Genomic DNA, 23,788 nt, shown 5'->3' on the forward strand with positions numbered 1-23,788 from the left:
CCCCCCCATCACCTCCACCACTACTGCTGGCACACAAGTACCCCTGGTATATGCAGGGGCGGAGTTGACATTTTCACCCAGACACAAAAAAGCAGCAGAGAAGGCCACATTCAGCATGGGCACTACAGAGCAGCCTGGGAGAGTTGTAAATACCAACCTCCACCTCACAGCCATGACCTCCCTGCTAAGTCCTTGCTGCCCCAGACTCCCCGCCAGTTCCCAGCACCCCCACCAGGCGGCTCACAACTACTGTGGCTCCAGCTCAGACACTTCCTTCTGGCTTCTGTGGGCACTGTGCTCACCATGCTCCCTACTCCACATAACTAAAAAAAAATGTTAATGAGACAAAATGGGAAAAGGCTAGGAAAAAGAAAAGCCACTTCATTGCCAAAGGGAAACTGCTAGAATTACAAACTAAATATAAAATTACGCTGGCCACTTCAGCTGTAGAAAAGGCAGCTTAGGTGGGGACGGGAGAAAAATAGGCCATAACAATTTCATAATTATTTGTCAAAAGTCTTTGTTGAAAGAACAAACTAAATGTGTCCACCCTTCTCCTGATAGGGAGAGGGGGAAGTGGGGAGGGAGGGATGGGGAAGAGGCAAGAGTGGAAGGAGCCAGAAGAGCACAGGGCAGAGCAGGCGGTCTCCCCTGATCAACATGGGAAAGGGGAGATAAGGCCGGCTGTCGCGGTGCTGGGAAGGAAATAGCAGCGTGAGTCGTCGTGGGATCTCTGACTAGCAATGGGAGCAGAAGTTCTTCCAGCAAGGAGCGCTCTGGCATGCAGCTGGGCCCTGAGGACATCCACTCCGCTTAAACACACCCCAGGGAATCGAGATGCTCTGAGCCTCAGGGAGCCCACAGGATCCTCGTCAGCCGAAACCCCCATTCCACACCATCAGCATGGCGAGCAGTGTGAAGCAGTCACTGCTTCACAGAAGTCACAGATGGGTCTCCGAAGAGCTTAGGGACGAGGCTTTCCAGCCAACAAGACGGCAGTGTTTGCGCTGATTTTCACATCCGTCTACTAGCACGCATGTTAGCACATGGGTGAATCCAACACACACCTAGAGTTCCTCAGTGCAAAACTTGGAAACTGAATAGATCAACAGCTTGGTGGAAAGTGAAAAGACAGGAAGTGACCTCAGAGGAGGAGAGCTTGCTTCCTGCCATCATACAGCCCACATTACCAACAACATCACATGATCGCCCTGGGCCTGGGCTTTCTCATCCGGGCCTGGCTTTTCATGAGGCAGGTGAGGACACGCTTAATAGCCATACAGGGGAGCGCTTGGGGGCCTAGTGCAAGGGTTCCATAGCAAGATCCTCTAAGAATCACAAGCACCCACCACAGGCTGTGTAGCTCAGTGGCACAGCGCTTGCCTAATGTATACAAAGCCCGAGTTTAGATCCCTAGAACTCCCACAAACACACACATACACACATACACAGAATCTAAAACCACTGGCGCAACTCTACACACAACCTTACGTGACAGAAAGCAGGACTGTGGTTGATTCTCTCTCTAACTCCAGGGTCTTACGGCAGCGTGAGGTCACACTCTGTGTGATTACAGCAACGAGCAGCAGCCCACCCTCTGTACTAGGAAATAAACTGCCAAGCCAGACAGGGGGCGAACGCCCCCAAATAAAAACTGTGCTCTGAGGAACAACTGTATTCTACATAGGTGCAGACACAACTGTCTGACTGCTTCTGGAAATGAATGCCGACAGCAGTCAGGCTTGCTGGATGTCTCCAGAACACCCTAACTTCTTATTTAGGAGCCTATGCAGAGCCGTGAGTGGCCAGAGACAAGGAAGGCTGTAAGTACTGGAGTCCAGCTGGGACCCATGGATCAGGGAGATGCTAGCAGAGGGGAATCAACCACAGGCTGGTGAGAGCGTGGCTGTGGTGTATGCCTTGTGGCATCAAGGCAAAGCCCTCGGAGAGAAGCCTGGGACCAGGGCTCGGTGGGTAAATTGCTTGCCACACAAGCGTGAGGGCCTGAGTTCAATTCCCCCAAACCGCGTAAACAACTGTGCATGATACTCTGCAACAGTGCACTTCATCCCAGCCCTGGGGAGGTGGAGACTGGAGGCCAGACAGCCTCGCCTACTGGTGAGCCCAGGCCACCGAGAGATACTGGTTCAGAAAGCTGGTGACAGTGCCTAAGAGTGACCACTGAGGCTGAACTCCGGCCTCCACACACGCACACAGGAGCAAGCACACTGTCCATCCCATAAAAGAGAGAACATAGTGAGAAGGCGGCAGGAGAGGTGGAAGCCTCACCTCGTTGTGCTCCAGGCAGTAGATCATCAGCTCCGACAGGATGACGACGCCCGTCCTTCCCACCCCTGCACTGCAGTGGACCACGATGGGCGGGTGCCTGGACTTGATGCCTTCCAGCACACTGTTGGTGTGGCGTCGGACTGACTGGATCTCCTCCAAGTAGGCTGTGGGACAAAATGTAGATCTTGTCACCCAAACGTGTCACATGACTTCACATCCAGGAGGATGGCGGGGAGGCGCCAGGACTGAGGGTGAAAATTTTGTTTTCAGTCATAATCATTTGCAATTCGTATCAGACTCTAATCGTTTGGCTGGTATCCGCTGCAACACCCTGAAGCCAGAAGAGACCAGCTGGGAGTCAATTAGTGCGCAGGAGAACGTGTTCTTTAAATAGTTCTTTTTTAAAAATTAAATTCTGTTTTCCCCTCTGCAAATCCCCAAGTCCCCGAAGCAGATGACTCTAGACATTACTTACAGCATTCTGTGCTATTACAGAGCGGGATCGGAACATCCGCTAAGTCCCCTTGAAATGCTGCCCTGTCAGAGCCAATTCCTGTTGGGGAAAGAGCAGCCACCTGCCCCCCCCCCCCCCCTCCCAGAATGAGTGACTGTCAACCAAGGCTTGGATTCATTTTCAGATGTAAAAACGAGGCTTTGGGGAATCTGGTTCCGTGAGGTTATGCCACCATTCAAGAGGAGCCCCCACTTTTGGGGGCACCAAACCGGTGGGTGGTGGTTCAAGATACACTCTCAGCCGCCCAGCCCAGCAGGGGTGAAAAAGGGTTGTTTACAGCCCCAAATGGACACTGGAGGGAAACAGACACATAATCCGGAAAATCTTCAGCCACTCCACCAGCCAGCATTTCCACAGTGCTACACAACACCACTGTGTGGAGATCCTTACAGAAGCAGCCCACACCTTTGGAAGGACGCCCTGCATCCATCAGAAGCTTAGGCTGTCTTTGCTTGAACTGCCTCCGATTTAAGGATCGGACCGCACCTAGGCCATCCCGTGGGTCCCATGCGTCAGTAGCACGGTCCAGCACCAAGCCAGTCTCCAGGAGTTTATCTCAAACTGTAACAGGTCCACTAGCGCAAGAGTCCCTGAGCTGGATAAAAAGGACACTGTGGAAGGAGGGGATGTCCTGCAGGGGTCATATCCCTCCCAGCTGATCACCTGACCTCAGGCAAAACCTCAGACTCTCTGGAGCTTTGGGTCCTTTGCCCAGCGCTGTCCTACAGTGTCCACTGTGCTTCCCGAGGCCCGGCCCCCACTTACAGTTAGTGGTAAATGGAATCCTCAGAAGCTAACAGAACCGGAGAACCTGGACTCTGTTCTGAGCCTTCTCAGACCCCATTGCTGATCCTAAACATACCAAAATAGACAAATGTTCTGCTGCCTGGCATGTGCACAGTGGGCCTCCACGGACACAGCTTGCCCACCAGCGCTGCTTGCCTGCCTCGAGCCGCTGCCTGGCACGAAGGGCACCCCTGTATTCTCATGATCTAAAATCTAAAATGGCCGTGCCCAGGAAAAAAGTGCCTGTAACGGATGTGCCTGATGTAGCTGCCCAGGCAGGGGAATCCTACGGTTCCTATCCTTCATGCCCGCCATCTCTGGCTCCGTGCGCTGCCTTCAGGGGTCACCCCTGTTACAGTACATGTAGCTAGGGACTGATTACCAAGACGGGCCTGCATCAAGGCAGAACTGGCTTACCACAGCCCTTCGGACTTGCACGAGAGGTTGACAGAGCACAAGCAGTACTATTCCTCTTCTCTGGCCTACACAGAGGTGAAGGGCTCAACACTTAACACCCCCACCGATTAAGAGGAGGCATGCCTGCTCACGGCCAATCAGCAGGCTCCCGACGAGTTCCCGAAAAACTCAGTGTGGGGAAAACTTACACAGAAAGCCCTGGACGTCTTCCGGGCAGCCGTGGTGAGGCCAGTCAGTGTACTGCAGGTGCCACACCGTCCTCTCCTGCCCCGACAGCAGGTGCTTCACCTTTAAGCCCGTGGTGGCATAACACCCAGAATCTGTCCGGAACTTTGTGGTGACCTTGAACTTGCCATAGGTGGCTGAGCTGTGCTTGGACCCCAGTTTGGGCCAGTACCGATGGCTCTTGGTCCGTCCACCCTCCTGAATCACACACAAAAGCAGAAGTGGAAATAAGTCAGCGATGGTCTTAGGATCCCAGCACAGGAGGGCAGATGGCGGACTCTGAGTTACATCTCCGTGGCCCTGCGCAGTGTCCACTGGGGCAGTTGTTCAGGTCTGGACCCAGGCTAACAGTCCTTACGATGATAGCTACATCGTGGGGAATTTAGAACGCAGGAAGTACACAGCGCAGAGATGAGAAACAGGCGTGATGTGACACATCCTTAGGGGACACAGGTCACGCTGTCTGGGCCCACTGAGCTTGCCTGTGGCTCCCTATGTCTGCAGTTCTTTTTCCTGTTTACCTGCAGAAGAAGCGGCTCCATGTGAGAACTCAAACTCACATCGGTTTCAGTGCCCAAGTCACACCTAGGTTTTACAGAATGATCATCCCTGGCTGTCCCACGGATCAGCAGGTTTTGATTATTCTGGCATGGCAGATCTGCTCTTGTCACTTCGGTCTTAGCCGGAACACTCCCTCTCCAAGGAGCTGCAGCTGCCCAGCTAACCATCCGCTGGTCCCTCTGAGCTTGTGCTATCCACTCACTTTGCAGTGTCCCTCCTCCTGGGAGGGCAGCCCCAAGGGACAAGGACAGTGCCCACGTCACCCACCACCCACCCTAAAGTTGACACAGATGCTACCTTGCATTTAGATTAGGAATTCTAGGCCAGCCTGGGATAAGACAACATGTCATAGCGACAAAATAAATAACTCCGTAAGCAAATAAAGGTTCATAGGATAAAGGAACCAACCCTTCCATGACACCATCTGTTAGGAGGCCGAATCTAGTTCGGAGTCAGCATTAGTTCTGAAATTGTACTTTCTGCCTGTGTACGTGTGTATGCGTGTGGTATGTATTCATGAGGGTGTGTGCAGGTGTGCCTAGGGAGGTCAAAGGTCAACACTGACTGTCTCAGCCAGGGACCCTCTGCCTTCACCTCCCCCGTACTCCACGAGCACACGTGGATTCTGTGAACCCAAACCACATCCTCATGCTAATGGGGCAGGTGGTTACCAACGGGGAGCCATGTCATCAGCCCTAGGATTTGTGGCCTTGGTAGAAGATCAGAGCGAGTGAGTGGGAGTGCAGTCTGACCTTCGAGAACTTGACACGCCTTCAACAAATCTCGTCATAGACTGCTCCAGACATTACCTGCCCAGGACAGTCATTGTTGCTGATGGTAGGGGACAGGACAGTCACGGTTGGTGTGTGTGTATGTGTGTTGTGCGTGTCTGTGTGTGTGTGTTGTGCGTGTGTGGGGAGGGGTTAACAACTTTGCCTTTTTGCAAGTTCTCTCTGCTCCTGGGTCTGAAGAAACAGGTGGAAACGGGCCCTCACAATACCAGGGGACTCCGTAAAAAGCATAAAGCTAGTTCCCCTAAATGAATTTGAAAATATAAATTGGAATTTCATGAGGCTTAAGAAAGGGGAGGAGAACAAATGTTTTAAGACTGTGACAGAGAGGAAATCCAACACTTTCCCCTCAAAGTCAGCACCCTCTGAGACAGCATCGCACGGGGGAGGTGCAGGTGTGTCAGTTGGCACGCCGCAGGCCCGGCCCCACAGCCTCAACAGAGAACCTGTGTTTGGCTTGGCAAAGGAAGAAAAGGAATTTTCTCTTTCTTCTCCCTGAAGAATGAAGCCCTTTCCTCTGCAGTGGCTCTGGACTCCTTTCAGCTGATAAGCACCCCGGCACGCAGGGCTGGCAGCGCCCGAGGCTGGGGGCCCCCCGAGTGTTTACCCAGCACGGCCCGAACAGTTGTGTGGGGGGACACCCCGCCCTCTGGGTGAACTCACTCGGTCGTCTTGAGGCTGTGTTTGGTTTTCACTGGAGTGAAGTATGTCACAGAGAGGTAAGAGCCAAGGGAAAGTGAGAGGAGACAGTCCACTGTCAAGGTCTCCAGGAAAGGAAGCTCACCAGATGCCAGAGGAGAGAGGCCACATGAACAGGAAGTGGGTGTGCAGAGACACAGAGCTGAGGCACGGAGCAGACGGAGCCGAAGCCCCGGGGGCAGGCCCACCTCCTGGCCACCCCTCCCCAGGATGAGGGTGGTAGGTAAGCTCTTCCCTTACCTCCTCCGCGGTGACCATGGCAATCACGTTCACACCCTGTTCCCACACCATCTGCCAGAAGTCATGGCACGTGTGTGGCAAGGGCCCCTGAGTGGCAATGTAGTGCCATTCGGCTCCACCAACCACCACCTGCAACCAAGAAAGGCGACGGTAAGTGACCAGGCAGGTGAAACCACCCTCACTTCTAACTGCTTTTGCACCAAGCAGATTGGTTAATCACACAAACCAAAAGCCACAAGCACCAGACGGCACGCTTTCACACCAGAATACATTTTGCTAAAGCAACTCATCAAGTCACACTCACCTGATCTGTACTGCATGCAACAAACGTGCAAACTAGTGCAGATTAAAGCAGTCACCTGGGCGGAGGAGCCGGCTCAGCGTGAGGAGTGCCAGCTGTGCAAGCCTGGAGACCTGACTTTTACCCCGCAGCACCCCACACAGGTGAGGCGTGGCCGTGTGCGCCTGTCACCCCAGTGCTGGGAGGCTGCAGAGGAAGGCCCTGGGCTCACCGGCCAAACTTGCTGCACACTGAGCCTACGGTTAGCAAAGACCCGGCCTCAAAAAGCTAGAGAACCAAGTCAAGAAATCGTTCTCTGAGACCCCAACAACCTCTAACCCACGCACACAGGCACACACATACCCACACGCACACAGGCACACATAGATGCACGCACTCTTCATCATGACAGATAAACAGGTGGCTCCAGGTGCACACACATGCACCCTCACAGATATACACTCACACACACACACATATGTATGCACAGGCACATACATGCATGCACATGCGCGCATACACAACAAATACATACGCATGCCCAAACACACGCACACACATACACACATGTGCGCACACATACACACACAGAAACACATGTACCCACATGCCCAAACACATACACGCACACACATACACACATGTGCGCACACATACACGCACAGAAACACATGCACCCACATGTATACACAAAACCACACACACATGCACACACATGAACAATTGACAGACATGGGCACACAAAACAAACAAATAAATGTAATAAAAATAAAACATAATGAAATAAGGTCATGAATGATACAGAAGAAAACTGATGTTGACCTTTGGCCTCCATTTGTGCAGACAATGGGGAGTGGACTCATACATGTGCACACACATACATGAACTCACATAACGCATAGGTATACGCACATACCAAAGAATAAATTAACAGCATTTAGATTCCCCAAACAACACCCACAGCAGTATATAACGTATGTACATGCCGACCATGCGTTAGTCTAAATTTTATCCAAGTATGTGCGTGATTACCATCGTAAAATCAGTGTCAACCACCAAAGGGCTGTGAGTCCCAGCTTGAAGAACAGAATTATAGCAGATTTTTAATGAAAGCAAATTCTATGTGAAAAACCATCCCCCTGGCAAACACAGATCCACAGAAGTGAAGGTGGAATAGTGAGCCCTGCACGCACACTCTCTCCCCTCCTCCTTTCCTGTGCTTGACATGGCAGAGATGGGCCCCTTCAAACATCCGAGCAACACAGACCTCCAGAGGGGTCCAGACACAACAAGGGAGTACTTTTGAAACCCTCCTCCCCATTTACTTTAGGAAACCACACACTACCTTGATTCAAGCAGAAACAGCATAAGCTGTTGGTTCATTCCATAAGACGTGTTCAGGTCAAAGCTGGCAAGCCATACTGGCAGGAGAAAACATCCACACACACACACGTGTGTGTGTGTGTGTGTGTGTGTGTGTGTGTGTGTGTGTGTGTGTGTTTGTGTGTGTTGTGTGTGTTGTGTGTGTCTGTGTGTGCGCATGCGCGCCATCTGTGGAACTGGGGTGTTAAATTGTCTGGCCCCCAACATGTAGGGACCATAAACGCTTGCAGAGAATGCTGCCTCCTGCAGGGACTGACAGTAGAGCATTAAAAGCTGCCCTGAAAGAGTGAGTGCTGCAGAGGAAGGTTCCCAGATGTGGCTCCACCCCTGGAGGAGAGCATCCTCCTCCCGTGCTAACAGCTGCTTGGGAACCAGGGCAGAAAACAGGGGCAAAATACAGAGCTCCACTCCACAAACCGAGGGCAGGTTCCTGCAAGCTCTCTGGGCCTGTGCAATGTACCCACATCTACCCTGGCTCTGAGAAATGAAATGTGGGCCCCAGGGAAAACCGCAGGAGGGAAGGCATCTCGGTAACAACACCCAGAGGGCCCTGCTCCTGCAGAGTGACAGCTGTTTCCAAAGAGCAGATGGCAAATGGGGAAGAGACGGGGCCAAGGGAAGAAGCCAGCAGAGCACCGCTCTTCATCAGCAAGCAGCTGGGTAGCCCGCATCTTGATGGCTGTGAGTCTTGCCTCAGCCTTCGACGGCTGAGCCATCGCTCCAGCCCTCATCCTCATCTTTAAATGTGTCACTCTGCTCATTATTTCATAATCTGAGACCATCATTGGTTTACTTAAGAGTTCCCTGGCATTCATTATTTTATTCATTTTGTTCCCGTTCTCAAAAATAAAAGAGAAAAATATGCCTGGATGTTCTAAATACATATATTCAATGCCAGCTATGCCCTCGGCATAAGAACACCGTACCCGTCAAGTCATACTTGTCATATACTATGGCTACGAGTGATACACACGCCAGGTGCCTAACTACGCTTTAGAGGGTCGAAGGACTCTTCTAGCAATTCCTCCAGAGTTGAAATTAAGAGTTCAATCACACAGAGTACTGAGGTGAACTGCGTTGCTTAAAAGTGTCCTATACCAGCGGTGGTGGCACACACCCGTAATCCCAGCACTCGGGAGGCAGAGGCACCTAGTTCTCTGAGTTTGAGGCCAGTCTGGTCATCAGAGTTACAGGACAGCCAGGGCTACACAGAGAGACCCTGTCTCAAATAAACAAACAAAAAACAAACCCTATGCCCACTGATTAAGCAAGAGCCTCCAGGACTCTCTCCCAGGTCAGAGTTCAGAGGCATGCTCTAAAGTACGCCCAGTTATTAGGAAAACGGGAGACGGTGAGCAGCCCAGGGAAATCATTCGCTCTAGGTCCCCATGTGTTCACGGCTCCGAATTCCGCCTGGGCTCCAGCTAAGCCATGCTGCACAGAGACCTGAAGTATGCAGGAAGCCCACACACCACAGGCTGGAGAGGACAAACCCACTCGGCACGGCTCAGGGCCCGTCAGAGCATCGGGAGGGCTCTCTGAACGCAGCCAGAGTGCTTGTCCCGAGGTTCGCCTCCCACACGCCCCTCACCTTGATGTGGGAGGCGTTGATGTAGCCCGTGTTGTTCTCTTTGGTCGGGATGAGCTCCACTCGGTTCTCCTCGTAGGGGACAACTTCCCGGATGCGGCTGCGTTCAGCGTTCTCCGGCAGAGCGGCGGTGCTGAAGATGCCGTTGGCCTTTTTGTTCGGGATCTGCTCGTACTCTGTGAACACCATTCCCTCCTCCAGCTTCTTCTTCAGAGCTCTGAGCTGCAAGGGAAGGAGCGCATTAGCTCACTCAGCTCCCACAGAGCAGCCAGGCTCCCAGCACGCCTGGAGTTCTGAGCGTCCTGAGCCTCCACAGAAAGGGCTGTCCATGAGGGGGATCAGCAGGTGCTGAGGTACTTACTGCCCTCACTATTACCCACACCTCGGGTCTCTCAGGTCTGACGGCTGTTCCCCTTCTCACCCATGCTGCAACATGCAAAGACCACCTCAAGCCGAAATTCAGTCGCTGTGCTTCTGTCACTTGGTGCCTGCCTACAATCTTCGATGATAAGGACAGTGATAATCTCAACTATCCAAGCATCTTCTCTACTGACACAGCAGTTTTTACTGAGTTAAATGGAGGAGGTACCAGTTCACAGTGGTAGAGCTCTGAGGACCAAACCACACGAAACACATTGCCTTTTCCCTTCCCTGGCTAAAGCACTCATTTCAGTTACACGGTATTAATTGGGAAAATATATCTTGAGAATATATATGAGAATCCAAAGCATTCTCATACCAAGTGTCTGCTGACAGAAATCTAATACCCTCAAATGTATTTCGTGAAGTTAGGAAGCCAGTTTCCGGGCCTTCTGATCGCAAGCCAGGCGGCCATTTCAGGGAGACATTCTCTGCCTCAGTGACACAGAATCACAGCTATCAACACCCAATCAAAGAACTATAGGTCACATCATCTTACAGCCATGGAAGGGGACCGCAGGAACCCTAAAACCTTGGATGGCTGTTTTCTAGGAGACAGCAGTCATTTACAAAAATCACAGAGTATGGCAGCTGGAGAAATTAACTTTCTCATCTTGCAAAAAGAAAAAGTTTTGTGTAGTTACAGAAACTTAGTGGTTTCATTGTAGAAAATAAAAATTTTTAATATTTCCCCCATCTCCCTTCGGCATGCTTCAAATTAGTACATATCTGGATTCTCGTCAATCACATCAGGTGTAAATTTGCATTTATCCTTAGTAAATATTAAAATCATATAACATGCATGGGAAATTGATAACTCCAGGAGGAAGCTATAGCCGGGATACAAAATGAATAAATTGTAACAAATAATAAATCAATAAAAAATAGGAAAAAATTCTTGAAAAGCTAAGTGACTAAGCCACACAGCTTGTTGGAGGTTTATTTTTTATTGTTGTTATTGCTTATTTGGGGAGGGGAGCAAGCCGTGTGGGCTCAGCGCACACCTTGAGGAAGTCAGTGCTCTCTTTCCACTATGTGGGTTCCAGGGAGTGAACTCTGGTCATCAGACTTGGTGGTGCGCTCCTAACCACTGAGCCATCTCACCAGCCCTGGGGCTAGACTGCTTAATCAAGCCTCAGTGTGGCTGGCTTGACAGAGTGTGGAGACCAGAACGAAGGAATAGGAGATGTGGAGAGGGTAGGTTTTAACATGCTCGGACCAAGTCTTCCTCGGTTGAAAGAATTAAGCCATGGGCAGACGGCACTGACGGGTCTGGGCAGAGAGGGCCTTCTGGAATCTGGGGGCGCAGCTGGCGAGTCCAGGACTTACCCGCTCGTCTATGGGGACTCGGGTGGCATCATGTCGACCATCCTCCCGCCCCGGGACTCGGGCCACCGAGAGCCCGTTCAGCGCTGCCAGCATCAGAGGCCTCTTCTGGGCCTGCAGGCCCGACATCTTCTGCTTCTCGAGATTCTTTCGGCAAGAAAAGACACGTTCTCATTGTTTATAATTCCAGGGGAAGGCTGGAATGCATTTTAATCTCCCCAAATCTGTAACTCCGCAGCCAAGGAATGCAGACATTCACTTCAGCAGGGCAAATTCAAACACAGCCTTCCCATTATTCCCACCGTGCCCAGGAAGCCAGTTCCTACAGGACCCTAGGGCCTTTGTTCTTAACTAACTCATACGTTAGAAAGATAAAGACAGGCTCCCTGGCAAATGTACCTTGCCATGGGGTTTACAAGAGAACCAAAAAAAGGGAGTTCATATGATATACTTTAGAAAAATACAGGCTGGAGACAGAAGAAAGAAAACAGACTCCACACACCATCTCAGTCCGTCACAAGGCCAGGCCTTCTGCACTGACTAATGGCGTGAAGCCTGACAACTACAGTGTTGGCTAACAGAGCCCTCACACCAGCAAAAAAAGGAAAATCAGGTTTCTCCTCTGAGGGGCTCAGGCTGAAGACCTGAATCGCACGCTCAGGCTCAGTCCCTGTCCAAGACACCTGCTTTGTCAGCCTCAGAACGAGGCCTACTGGCTACCAAAGTCACCACCACCCCAGGCTGGCCACAGATGATGAACTAGCAGGCCTTCTCCCCTCACACTCCACCCGGGGAGAGCAAAGGCCAGTGACTCCTGTCGGGAGTGTGGACAGGCCAGCTCTATCTCTGCCCTCCTCTCTGGGCTGGACCTGGTGTAGAGACGGCAGGACATCCTCATGACCCTGGCACCAGCAAGGCTATGGAAATTCTGTTTACGGCCGGCTAGCGTACCATGCACGGCTCTTGCAAACCATCTTGTCTTAGACACTCAGTGAAGAAAGTGAAGGAGAACACTTTGATGCAGACCGAAGCACTGCCAGTCTGAAGACACCTGTGACTACTCCGGATGAAGCAGGAGCCTGGTTTCTTCGCGGATTTCTTACTGTATTGGAGGAGGTGTCTTGATGGAGCCATGTTGTTGGAAAAGCACTGAGAAGGTGGGGTTGGGTGGCAGGGGCAACCTTGCATGGACCTCGTTGTCACCATGGTGGACTGGAAGCCTTTGTGAGGGGCACCAGGACAACTGCTCTGGTGACAGGCTGGCCCACGAACAACCAGGGCGCACGGGGAGCAGGACAAGCTTTGCGGGATGTGATGGGTGCCTAAGAGCAACAGTGGGGCTGCAAGAACAGCCTTGGAGTCTCCACACCACAAGCAGGCCCCAGGACGAGTCTGGATTTATTTGCTTATTATTTCAGCTTTGTGAAAGATCATTCTCTCCTATCCTCTCCTTTTGCTGAATTTAGAAATTTTCAAAGGTTTTATTTTGGTTTGATTTTTTGAGACAGGGTATCCTCAACCCTGTGAGCAACCCTCCCGCCTCTGCCTCCAGATCCCAGGGACCGCTGTCCTCAGGAAAGGCTTACTGCCTACCTGGGGGCACGGGAGACAGTGGTGACTGGGCTGGGCCTCTTAGGTGCGAGCTGTCCCTCATCTCAGAACCAAACTAGAAGGCCTGAGCTGGCTTTCTCTGCTCTCACACCGGACTCCTGGCTCGGGGCTGGAAAGTGGGAATTGTCTTTAAGGTGGTGGCAGGAGCAAAGGGTTGGGGGCCGACTGGCAGCAGGTTGAACCACTCATCCCACAGAAAGCTTGAGGGTTCTCTCTGTTCTCTTAGTAAGCGGGTCTGGTATGGCTTCAGGAGCCTTCTCTCCTCCTCTCCATGCACAGAGAAGTAGAGAACCTGTGAGGATGCTGCCTGGGCCGGCAAGTACAAATAAAGACTTTAAGATTCCTCTTGGGTGATGGAGCCACTGGCAGGGTGGGCCTTCTTGCTCGACTTCTCGGGGCCTCTCTGAGGCTGGGACATTGACCCAGGGTAGCGGGCCTGTGAACTCCTGGTTATATGAGCTGGGTGAGGGGGCAGTCATGTTCCTCAGCTAAAAGCTCACTGGCGAAATCTGCCAGTGGATAAGATCCACCATCCTGGAATAAAGCAGAACGGGGGAGGGGACCAGCAGAAAACACCTTGTTCTTTCTCAGTTTGCAAGATGCTTCCAAGCAGGGGACCGGCACCAGAGTCATGGCCACAGGCTGTTTGTTTAATCTGGGTAAGAAGACGGGTTTAGCCAAGACCATGTGGACATCATTAACGCTCAACTTGGCAGGGCCAGCCTCAATGCTCACACTGATGGATCCCTGAAGCAAACGAAGCTTTTCCGAGGCTTGGAGCTAGTAAGTGTTGAAATTTCATTCAACAACCAATGAATTACGTTTTTCAAAGCTGAGAAAGCTGTCTCCTCGGGTACCCCCATCTCACTCCACCCCCAGACAGAGCTGGGGGGGGGGGTGTTTTTTGTTTTGTTTTTTTACCACCAGAGGCACAGGTACAAACTTCACCATTACCCTCTCTCTTTGCTTACTCTTTAAGTTACCACCTGCTGCACACCAGAACCTCGGGCCTGAGCTGCTTTCAGGCTGTTCTAAAGTAACAAGGGTACTGGTTTCCAGCTCTGAGCCCAGCAGCGTGGCCCCTGTAAAACTAGCCTTCACTTCCTGTCTCTGGGTTGATTCCCAGGGTTGAGCTCGGAAGACTTCGCAGTGAGCCTCATGACCTCCAACAAAGCGAATGTAACACAGTGTGTCTTCCAGGGTGCCTAAGGGAGGGCCAGCTACCTGACAGCACAGCTTCCCTGAACGGGAAAGAAGTCAGTTGCCTCCATTAGTTACATAATTGAAGGACTTTTGAGGGAGGTCAGGATTTCCAGGGAAAGCAGTTAACAGAGGATTTTTTTCCCCAGCAGCAACTACAATCCAACAATGTTCTCATTGTAAGAGGTGTTTATTTTCTTGTTTATATACATGTGCCACCGAGTGGGCTCAGCCCAACAACAGAGCTAGCTTTCTAGGCTGTGCGCTTCCCGGCGAGGGGCTATTTGTGATACCAGCGCTACAGGGTATCTTCAGATGTGGGATGTATGCATGTACAACGCATGTGCAAAGTGTGTGAGCTGCTCAGGGAGCAAATCTGATGGGGACTGAGGCTCACAGTAAACTCCTCCGGGACATACCATCACTAAAATGTCCTTGTACCAAACACACCAGCCGTAGGCCACGAATAAAAATGGGATGGAAGGCGTTATTTGAAAAAGCAACCCTGACCTCTGGCGACATCATCACTCTTGGGTGAAACGCCCACAGTGCTCCCTGAAGCCTCCCTCCTCGAGGCTTCCAGCTTCCGGGCTCCCCACCATCAGTGACCCAGGCGTGGGGACACTCACCCTAATCATCATCTCTCTCTCTATAATGCTGTCCTCCAGCGAGAACATCTCTGACACGGGCCTTTCCTTCACGGGTTCTTTCTTGGCCCGTTCCTTCACGCTGGTTAGGTCAGGCTCAGAGATGGAGGGGCCCAGAGAGGCTCCGTTGACAGCCAGCTGCTCAGCCCGGGAGACGCTGAGGGCCTTGGCCGGTCCGTGTCTCAGCACCCTGGCCCTTGCCACGGCAGGAAGAAGGGTGCCCTGGTCCTGCCTCAGCGCCCCGTTACTGATGCTCTTCCTTGGCCCCGGGTACTCAGGCGGGGGCCTGTTGGGGATGCGGGCCAGGGCGGCCTGCAGCTGAGCGCTGTATTCCACCTTCTCCCGGAGCACAGGAATCTGAGGAATCGCCTCGGGGGCCTCCTCCTCCTCCTCGCTGTCACTGCTGTGGATCAGCATGGTGGCATCTGAGAACGTCTTCTTGTGGTGGTACTGGGGCAGCCCGTGCCCTTGGTGGCCAGCCGCCTCCTCTGGGGGACCCTGCTCCCGGAGCGTGTTGCGGCGCACCATGGGGATATTGAGTGACTTGAGTGTCATGGCCTCCATGCCCCGGACCATGCTGCTCATCACCTCCAGGCTGTGGCGTTTGTTCACCGGGCCGTGGGGCTTGGTGGCCGTGAGGGGCTCGCTCACCTCCTGCAGCGACTGGTGGACCACGGGAGAGCTGTCCTCCTGGAAGGTCTTCACAGACAGCTGCACCTTCCGCGTCACCAGGTCGGGGCTGCTGCCGCTGACGTACTTGTGGCGGTGGCTGGCCAGGTCTGGGGTGCTGGTGGCGGGACGGGGCCTCGGGTAAGGGGGGGGGTGGCCTGAAGAGATAGTTCTTCAGCATGTGGGCTGTGCTGTAGTTTGGGGCTCCTTGGAGCTGCATGTTGGCCAGTTCCGGGGTGCTGACTGTGTGGGAGATGGAGCCGGCCCCTGGCTTGCTAGGCATTGCACAATTTGGGGGGCTCATCTGGTCAGATGGACTGGCAAGTTGGTGACCGTAGGCCCCTTGGGGCGCATAGGGGAAGGTGTAGGGAGGCCTCTCCCGCATCTCCGGCTGGCTGTACACCAGCTCCTCCGGCTGGTTGTAGGCGTGGCTGTTGATGATGTTGAGGTTGCGCAGAGACCGGCTCTGGCTGTCCGCGTGCATCAGCCCCCGCTTCATCTGCCGCATGACGGTCTCGTAGTCTGGGGTCGGCCTGTAAGACGGCACGATGATGGTGCTGTGACGGTGGCTGGGGATGTAATCGGCCCTCATGATGTCACTTCCGGGGATGCTGAGGTTGGAGGACACCGGAGAAGCCTGGATGAAGCTTTGCGAGCAGCTGAGCGAGTTGACGCTGTGGACGCTGCACACGCTGCCGTTGGTGACCGTACCATTTAGGTAATTTAAGTCCAGGCTGTTGTGAGAATTGCAATACAGGGCCTCTTCGTTCCCAGGGAAAATGCTGTCTGCAGGAGGTCAAACAGAAATGTGAGCTATCTCAGCACTGTTTTAACAGAGTTCCTCCCGATGTCCCTGGAGTGAATTAATGAAACGAGGCATAGAAAGCACAGTCCCTGGCCCTCACCCACACATGGCACAAAGAACCGTTCTCCTGGATGGACTGCCCATGTGCAGATCATGTCAGAGCACCTGCAAGGAAAGTGTGCAGCGTGGGCGTCGCCTAGGCATAGTCTCGGCTTTGCTATAATTAGATGCAAACAATAGCCACTTGTTGGGTAGCCTGGACTCTGGTGCACGGCTGAGGGGCAGAACCAGATATCTGGGCCAGGAAGTCGGGAGTTTTAATAGAGCCATAGACTTGAGGCTGCCCTGCCCTTGGAGCTGCTCTCTGACAACATAAGAAAAGGCTTCTTAACCTATGCCAAGCATTGAGAGAGCAGCAAGATCAATGGCGCAGCCACAGTTCCTGAGCAGCAGCCAGCCAATGGCAGAGCCAGAATCAGGAGCTTTTTGGGGTGTTCCTGAAACCTCCCTCTAACTCCACCGCCAAGACTAACTCGAGTAAAAAGAACAAAAGCTAACCTAAATGAAAGCACTGCAGAAGCTGGCTTCACGTATGTTTACGGTGTGCATGTGTGTGGGGCACGCATGCCCGTGCATTTGTGAGGAGGACCAACGTCTGTGCTGAGAAGCACCCTTCTTTGCTCACATTACTCTTTTCTCTGTCCACCTTGCTCAGGGAATCCCACCTCTGCCCCCCAAGGCTGCAACGCAGTCACCTTACCCCCCTTACCTAGCATCTGTGTGAGTTCTGAGGACACACACCCGGGCCCTGGATCTTGCACAGCAAGTGATTAAGCTACTGTGCTAGCCCACTTCTGTGTCCGCTTTATATGTGGGAAAGAAGACACTGTAGTCTAGAAAATGCCTCCATACTCTTGGCAAGACTGTGGGTCATTTTCTTGATTAACGTGGGAGGGCCCACTTCCTGTGTGTCTGTCACCCTGGGCACGTGGTCTTTGAAGGTCTAAGAGAGGAGGCTGAGACACAACCAGTGTCCTCCATGGCTGTGCGCATCAGTTCCTGTCCTAACGGCCCTCAGCGATGGAGTGTGGCCTGAGAACTGTAAGCCAAACTAAACCCTTTCCTCTCCAAGTTGCACTTGGTCATGGTCATTACAACGGTAGAAAACCCAACTAAGACAACTCTGAGTCTCCTCCCCAACCCGACAGCTGCTAAAGCCAGTCTCTGATTCAGGCCCACTCTGGACAGCCAAGGTTCCCCTGACACACACAAGCACACACCAGGAGGCCAGCCTCTTGCCTGCACACCTTTCTGAGCAGGGGAGACAAAGGGAAGATGAGAAAGAGGACTGTGTAACATCCAGGGGACTGGAGAGCTGGCCCAGTGGGTAAGAGCGCTGGCTGCAGAGTCCACAGGCTTGGTTCCCAGCACCCACATATAGACCCACAACTGTTACAACCCCAGTTCTAGAGGCTCTGGCCTCCATGGGCACTCAATTCAAATGGTATACGTACACACATGTAAACATTCATACACATTGACATAAGTAAGTCTTTAAAAAAACGTTCAACTCTCTGAAAAGGGAGCGAGGACAAACTTAATCGAGGCAGGAGAAATGAGGATGGGTGTCAGGGCTGATCCACCTCCAGTGGGGTTTGTGCCTTTCCACAGACGAGAGATAACTCTGCTGGGCTGCTCATAAAAAGTACTGCTGCACCAGACAGGATTGTTCAAGGCTTCATGCTTCAAACTGCAGCAGCTTCAGAACAGCCAGGAGAGGGTCACAGACACTCATGACGCATATAAACTTATGTAAGGGTTTTGATCATCGTTTTAAAGCTATGGTTAGCTCAGTGATCAAACAGTTTCATGGCTTACTGCTAAGAGAAATAAGTGAATTTAGCTGGGGTGACGGCTCAGCTGGCAAAGGAGGGCCTGAGTTTGGATCCTTAGCACACATAAAAATGCTGGGTGTGGCCGCTAGTGTCTGCAATCCCACCATTGGCTGGGTGGGGAAACTGGAGGCGGAAGGGCCACTCACTGCCCCCAATCTGGCTAATTGGTGAGTGCCAGAATCTGTCTCAAAAGGTAAAAAGTGATTAGAGGAAAAACACCCAACATGGCCCTCTGGCCTAAACACATCCACACACATCCACATACATGTGTACTTGCACATACTGATGTGTATACACACACACACACACACGCACACACGCACACACACACACACACGCACACACGCACACACACACACGAGTACCTACACATGCTGATGCGGGTTCGTTCACACACACACACGGTCTTCATATCCAAATGCTAACATTAGCCTCTGTCTCCCAGTTTCTGTGTGGGAACGTCAGTACCTCAGGCTTACTGTGTGGATCAAATGAAACCACACACGTCTCTGGCCCAGCACCAGGCCCCTCACACCCACTGAATCCGTGGTCATTCTTGTCCACGCACATGATGTAAGGGCCTGGAGGGAGGCTACAAAAAACTGAATGATGAGGTTGAGAGTTTCTCTCAGCTACCCAGTGACTCCGTGGCTACTCCAAGCTCCTGACACTGGCACTAGGGTGAAGTATGAGGGCTGGGCTGTCAGTCTCCAACCGTGGCCCACTAACGACGGGAAGAAGACAGGAAATGAGCACGCACCCTCCAGTTGGCCTAGTTGCTGCTAAACTCCACAAACTGCATCTGCTGGCCACTGTGGTTAGACGATGGCCAAGTTGGCATCAAACCATCACTGACATTTTCAAGCCTCCTCTGTGCTGTGCCCCGGGAGCCAGCCCTCTAGCCGCAGGGGCAGAAGGAGCGCTGCCCGTTACCTTGGGAGGTGCGGGTCTCGGAGTAGTGCTCTCCGCACTGCATGTGCATGGGTGGCAGGATGTACGGCTGCTGCCTCGGCTGAAACAGAGAACACAGAGCTGCAGAGGCCGTGGAGACACCCGGCAGATGCTGGCAGCCACCCCAACCAGGAGCACACTGTGGCTCTGTGGGCCACCCCACCGGCCCGCCCTCTCCCCCGGACCTATGCTCCCATCTCAGGACAGCGGTGACTGGGTCAGGGAGAGGCCGGCATCCAAAGCCAGGTGCAGCCACTCACTAGGGCGGTCTCGGGCACCACCCTTAGAAGCAGGTAACAGAAGAGGAACGACCATCGAAGAGAGAGGAGAAAGGAAACCACTTTATTCTGTCCAAACTGGCTCCCTCCCAAGCCCAAATGCTCCCTAAACAGCGGCAGAGCCCACGGTCGCAGTTCACAGCATGACAGGAGGCTCAGGTAGGGTCAGGGCTGTGCTGCTGGGCCCAGTGGTGAATTTACATAGGAACCCAAAAAGCGATGCACACAGTGTCATGGCCACCACAGAACCAAACATGGCCCAGGCCACAAAGGCACGCTAGCGCAGTAAGGATAGCCGCCTGGCCATGCAGAATCTTTCCCACTGGGTCTTACACATGGCCATTTAGACCAACCTGAATCTTCCTGCCGCAGAAAGGTGGCATACTTGCCGTGAGGAGAGGGATGAACAATGTCTAAACCACTAACTACCATGGTCCATCTCTGCTCTCGGCTGGTTGTGGAGCTGTTATCTCAAGATGACGAGAAGCTGGGCTTTTGGACACACACCTTTAATCCTAGCACTTGAGGAGCAGAGGAAGGCAGGCCTCTGCCTGGTCCATAGCAAGGCATCAAATGGGTAACAAGGAAGGTCATGAAAACAAGGGATCCAGAAATTAACAGGAATTTGAGAAGAGAAGCACTGAAGACTGGGAGAATCAGGTGCAGAGGAAAACGTGCTGTGGGTACTTATAACAATCACAAGTCCTGGCGATGACGTTGGAGTTGCAAAGTATTTCAAAACATTTTTTCCTCTTGTTAACAATACATAATTCAACTACATTTTTCCATGGGTCAGGACTATCAGCTTTATATACTACAGAGAATGAAGATGAAATGACACGAGAAACAGAAACAGAGGCACAAAGCAGCTTGGTTTACAGCCACCTCCTCCTCTTAAAAAAAAAAGAAAAAAGAAAAAAGCATTAAGTGACTTTGAACTGGGCCAAGTATACAGTGAAAAACCAGTAATAGCTAATTTTCCAGAGGCTGTTCCTGGATTCTAGTTAGTTTCTTCTTTTTTTGTTATGGGGAAGGTGTTGGGAAGACCTGCTTGGTCTCCTAACATTCCCATGTTTGGCAAAGGTTCCACTACTGAGCTACAACAATGCCAAACCCTCCTTTATTTATTCTGTTATAAATTTTCCAGATCTGCTAATATAGAAATAAATACCATAACATAGATGTTCTAGTTTGGTTTCCATTACTGTGATAAAAAACAAAAACAAAAAACAAAACAAAAAAAAAAAAACCTCTGACCAAAAGCAACCTTGGGGGAAAAGGCTTTCTCTGCTTACAGTCATAGTCAACTGGAAAAATCAAGGTAGGAACTCAAGGCAGGAGCTTAAACAGAAGCCAGGAGGAACGCTGCTCACTGGCTTGCCTGCTGCTCACTGGCTTGCCCCCAGCTTGCTCAGTCACCTTTCTTACACAGCCCAGACACACCTGCCCAGGGATGGCACCGCCCACAGTGGGCTGTACCTTCCTACATCAGGTATCAATGTAGAAAATGCCCTGCAGATGTGCCCATGACAAACTGATGGAGGAGAGTCTTCAAAAGAGACTCTGTCCTCTCAGCTATATCCAGAGGGTTGTGTCAACGTGACAGAAAAAAAAGAAAAAGAAAAAGAAAAGAAAATTCCATGACTAAAGGCATCCTAAAAGAGAAAGACAGAAATGGGCAAGGAAGCCAAGATGCTTATCAGCAAGGACCATTAAGATACTAGCCTGGTGTCTTGTAAGGATGGCTCAGACCTACAGGGCAGGGTGAACAGACACCTGGGAATCCAGAACCCTATAGACCCTCTCCTCCAAGAAAGAAAGGGAGGCTCTCTGGATCCCAAGATTGCTGGAGGACTTGTTCATAGTTCACAGGCACAAATGAGGCTTGATCTCACTAACAAAAAGAGGAGAAGAAAATGAAAGGAAGACAGCAGTAACAAGGGAGGAGTGGAGAAAGCAGTTCATGAGCAAATACACTGTGCTCCAGGGAGAGCCCAGGTCCTTCCAGATCTCAGCGCAGAGGACCACAAGGCAGAGACAGAGTCACAGCAACATCAGCAACAGCCACACGGGCTTCAGAATTCCCATGTGGCTCAACTCTAGAGTTCTAAGAGTAGGTGTCATGCTGGTTCCAGAAAGAAAGAAAAAAATGTCCTCCAAACTTGCTAAGAGAGAAGTTGAAGACAGGCGAGGTGCATGCTGGATACAGAGACAACATCGCTTAGGTGCTCCTGTCTACTGCCTCCAGAGAACTGCACAGACAGCGGAGTACGGAACCACATATTTGTTCTGGCTACCTATACACAGCCTTAAAGACCTGTGACAAGTCAAGCAGAAAGTAAACCACACATCTGTCCTACTACTCTTGAGTAAGCCTTAAAACACGAAGGGCCTACAGCAGGACTATAGCTGTGCACCTCGTTCACATCACCTGGGAAAAGAACAGCTTTTAAAAAGTGAAAACCACCCTTTGTTGGCTAACATCTGGAAATTAGAAAATGCCCCATTCGTTTAGGACACTGAGACCATTAGGCAGACTCATTTGGTTGTGCTTCACTTAAAGAGCATTTTCTGGCTAGTTTGCTTGGCTCTGTCTGTGGCCGTGAATTCCTTGGAATCTGTGGTACTTAGTACCAGAGCAGATGAGCAACCTGTCAGAAGGTATCTGACCAGGCTGTCCTGGAAGAAGACTGGGAGCACCTCAAACCACATTTGGAGAAGGTTGATATGTCTCTGGGTAAGCAGGACACGGTGGGTACTTACCACGCCTCCTGCCAGTCAATGGTGGCCTCCTATCCTTCCAACACATCTCTCGCAGTCACGGTTCCCTAAGTCACCACCCCTCAGATCCACAGCAGAACCCTCATCCCACAGCCAGACCACCAACGGAGGAGTATACTTACCAGTGAGGACCGGCTCCAGGTAGGCCGGCGTCTGATCGGGGGTGGAGAATTTGACTGTCTATATGAAAAGTTAAACATGAGAACCATCATTATTGCTGACCAAAAGTACCAGAGGTCAGACAGGCAGGAGGGGCTGAGGAGGGGGCAGGCCAGTGAGGCCGACCTGACAACACACACAGCGAACACAGCTCAAGTCTGTATACCCACAATGAGAACTCAGCTCCTTTGTCATTCTTCTTTTATCCTCAAGATGTTCGAAACACATTTTGTTCTGATTTTGTTTTTCGAGACAGAGTTTCTCTGTGTAGCCTTGGCTGTCCTGCACTTGCCTTGATGACCAGACTGACCTCGAATTTACAGAGTGTTCTACCTCTCTGAGTGCTGAAATTAAAGGCATGTGCCACCATGCCTGGCTAAAACAAATTTTTATAATGCTCTGCTCACTATTACTGAGAGGATAAAGTTTATTTCTAAAAAAATATTATGAAAGCCTGGGATAACCTCAGATCACATGGACTTCTAAAACAATATCAGTATGTACCTGTGTGCATGGCCATAATAAAAATATTTTGAAAATGCTTCCAGTTTAAATAGAACCCCAAAGTAGAGAAAACATTTTTTAGTTTGAACGGATAAAGATAGTACATGCTGCAAATGTTCACCAAGACTTATGTCTTTTCTGTTTGCTTTAAACTCTGTTCTGATATTAGGGGTCACAGCCAGCGCACAGTAGGCAAATACTCCACAACTGAGGTATGTCCCAACTCAGGAAATCTTTTGGAGAGAGCACTCCAGCATTGATTAAACAACAAGGGTAACGAGAGAGATGAAACAAGCAGGAACTGAGGGCATCCATTCTTGAGTGGATATCAGGGAGTCTCAGCACTACACAGCATTTTAAATAAATAAATAAATAAATAAATAAATAAATAGGTAGATAGATAGATAGATAGATAGATAGATAGATAGATAGATAGATAAATAAATAAAATGAGAACAAGATCCCGACTTTTCGTCAGGCTAAAACTCTTCAAATAAAGAGTCTCTCCTTATTTGGAGATCTCGCCCTTCTACCTGCTTGCTGGTAAGTATCTTTGCTTTGGAGAAACCATGGAGACGATACAGTAATGTTGAGTTTTTAGCAGCTGGTCAAACTCAGTGCCATCATTGCCAAGTTAAACATGGTCATCCCAACTCTTCCTTCCCGGGCCAAAGGTGCGGCAACCAAATCCTGGAGCAAGGCATCCAGCCAGCAAGGGCGGGTTCTGCGGGAGCAGATGCCCCATGCAAGCCTGAGGGACTCAAGAGTG

The 23,788-nt window shown here is 51.4% G+C and overlaps 1 protein-coding gene across 1 annotated transcript in view; it reads right to left on the reverse strand.

Annotated features, from left to right (window-relative positions):
* Ptpn14 (protein tyrosine phosphatase non-receptor type 14) overlaps nucleotides 1-23,788 on the reverse strand; it is a 137,928-nt gene that overhangs the window by 7,601 nt on the left and 106,539 nt on the right. Inside the window, 9 exon segments of the mRNA XM_055609243.1 lie at nucleotides 2,290-2,453; nucleotides 4,195-4,429; nucleotides 6,523-6,651; nucleotides 9,777-9,995; nucleotides 11,523-11,666; nucleotides 14,960-15,799; nucleotides 15,801-16,432; nucleotides 19,280-19,358; nucleotides 22,479-22,536. Coding sequence (XP_055465218.1) covers nucleotides 2,290-2,453; nucleotides 4,195-4,429; nucleotides 6,523-6,651; nucleotides 9,777-9,995; nucleotides 11,523-11,666; nucleotides 14,960-15,799; nucleotides 15,801-16,432; nucleotides 19,280-19,358; nucleotides 22,479-22,536 — 2,500 coding nt within the window.

Source organism: Psammomys obesus, unplaced genomic scaffold, assembly GCF_907164565.1.
Source record: "Psammomys obesus unplaced genomic scaffold, mPsaObe1.curated_primary_1811, whole genome shotgun sequence".
Taxonomy (NCBI): domain Eukaryota; kingdom Metazoa; phylum Chordata; class Mammalia; order Rodentia; family Muridae; genus Psammomys; species Psammomys obesus.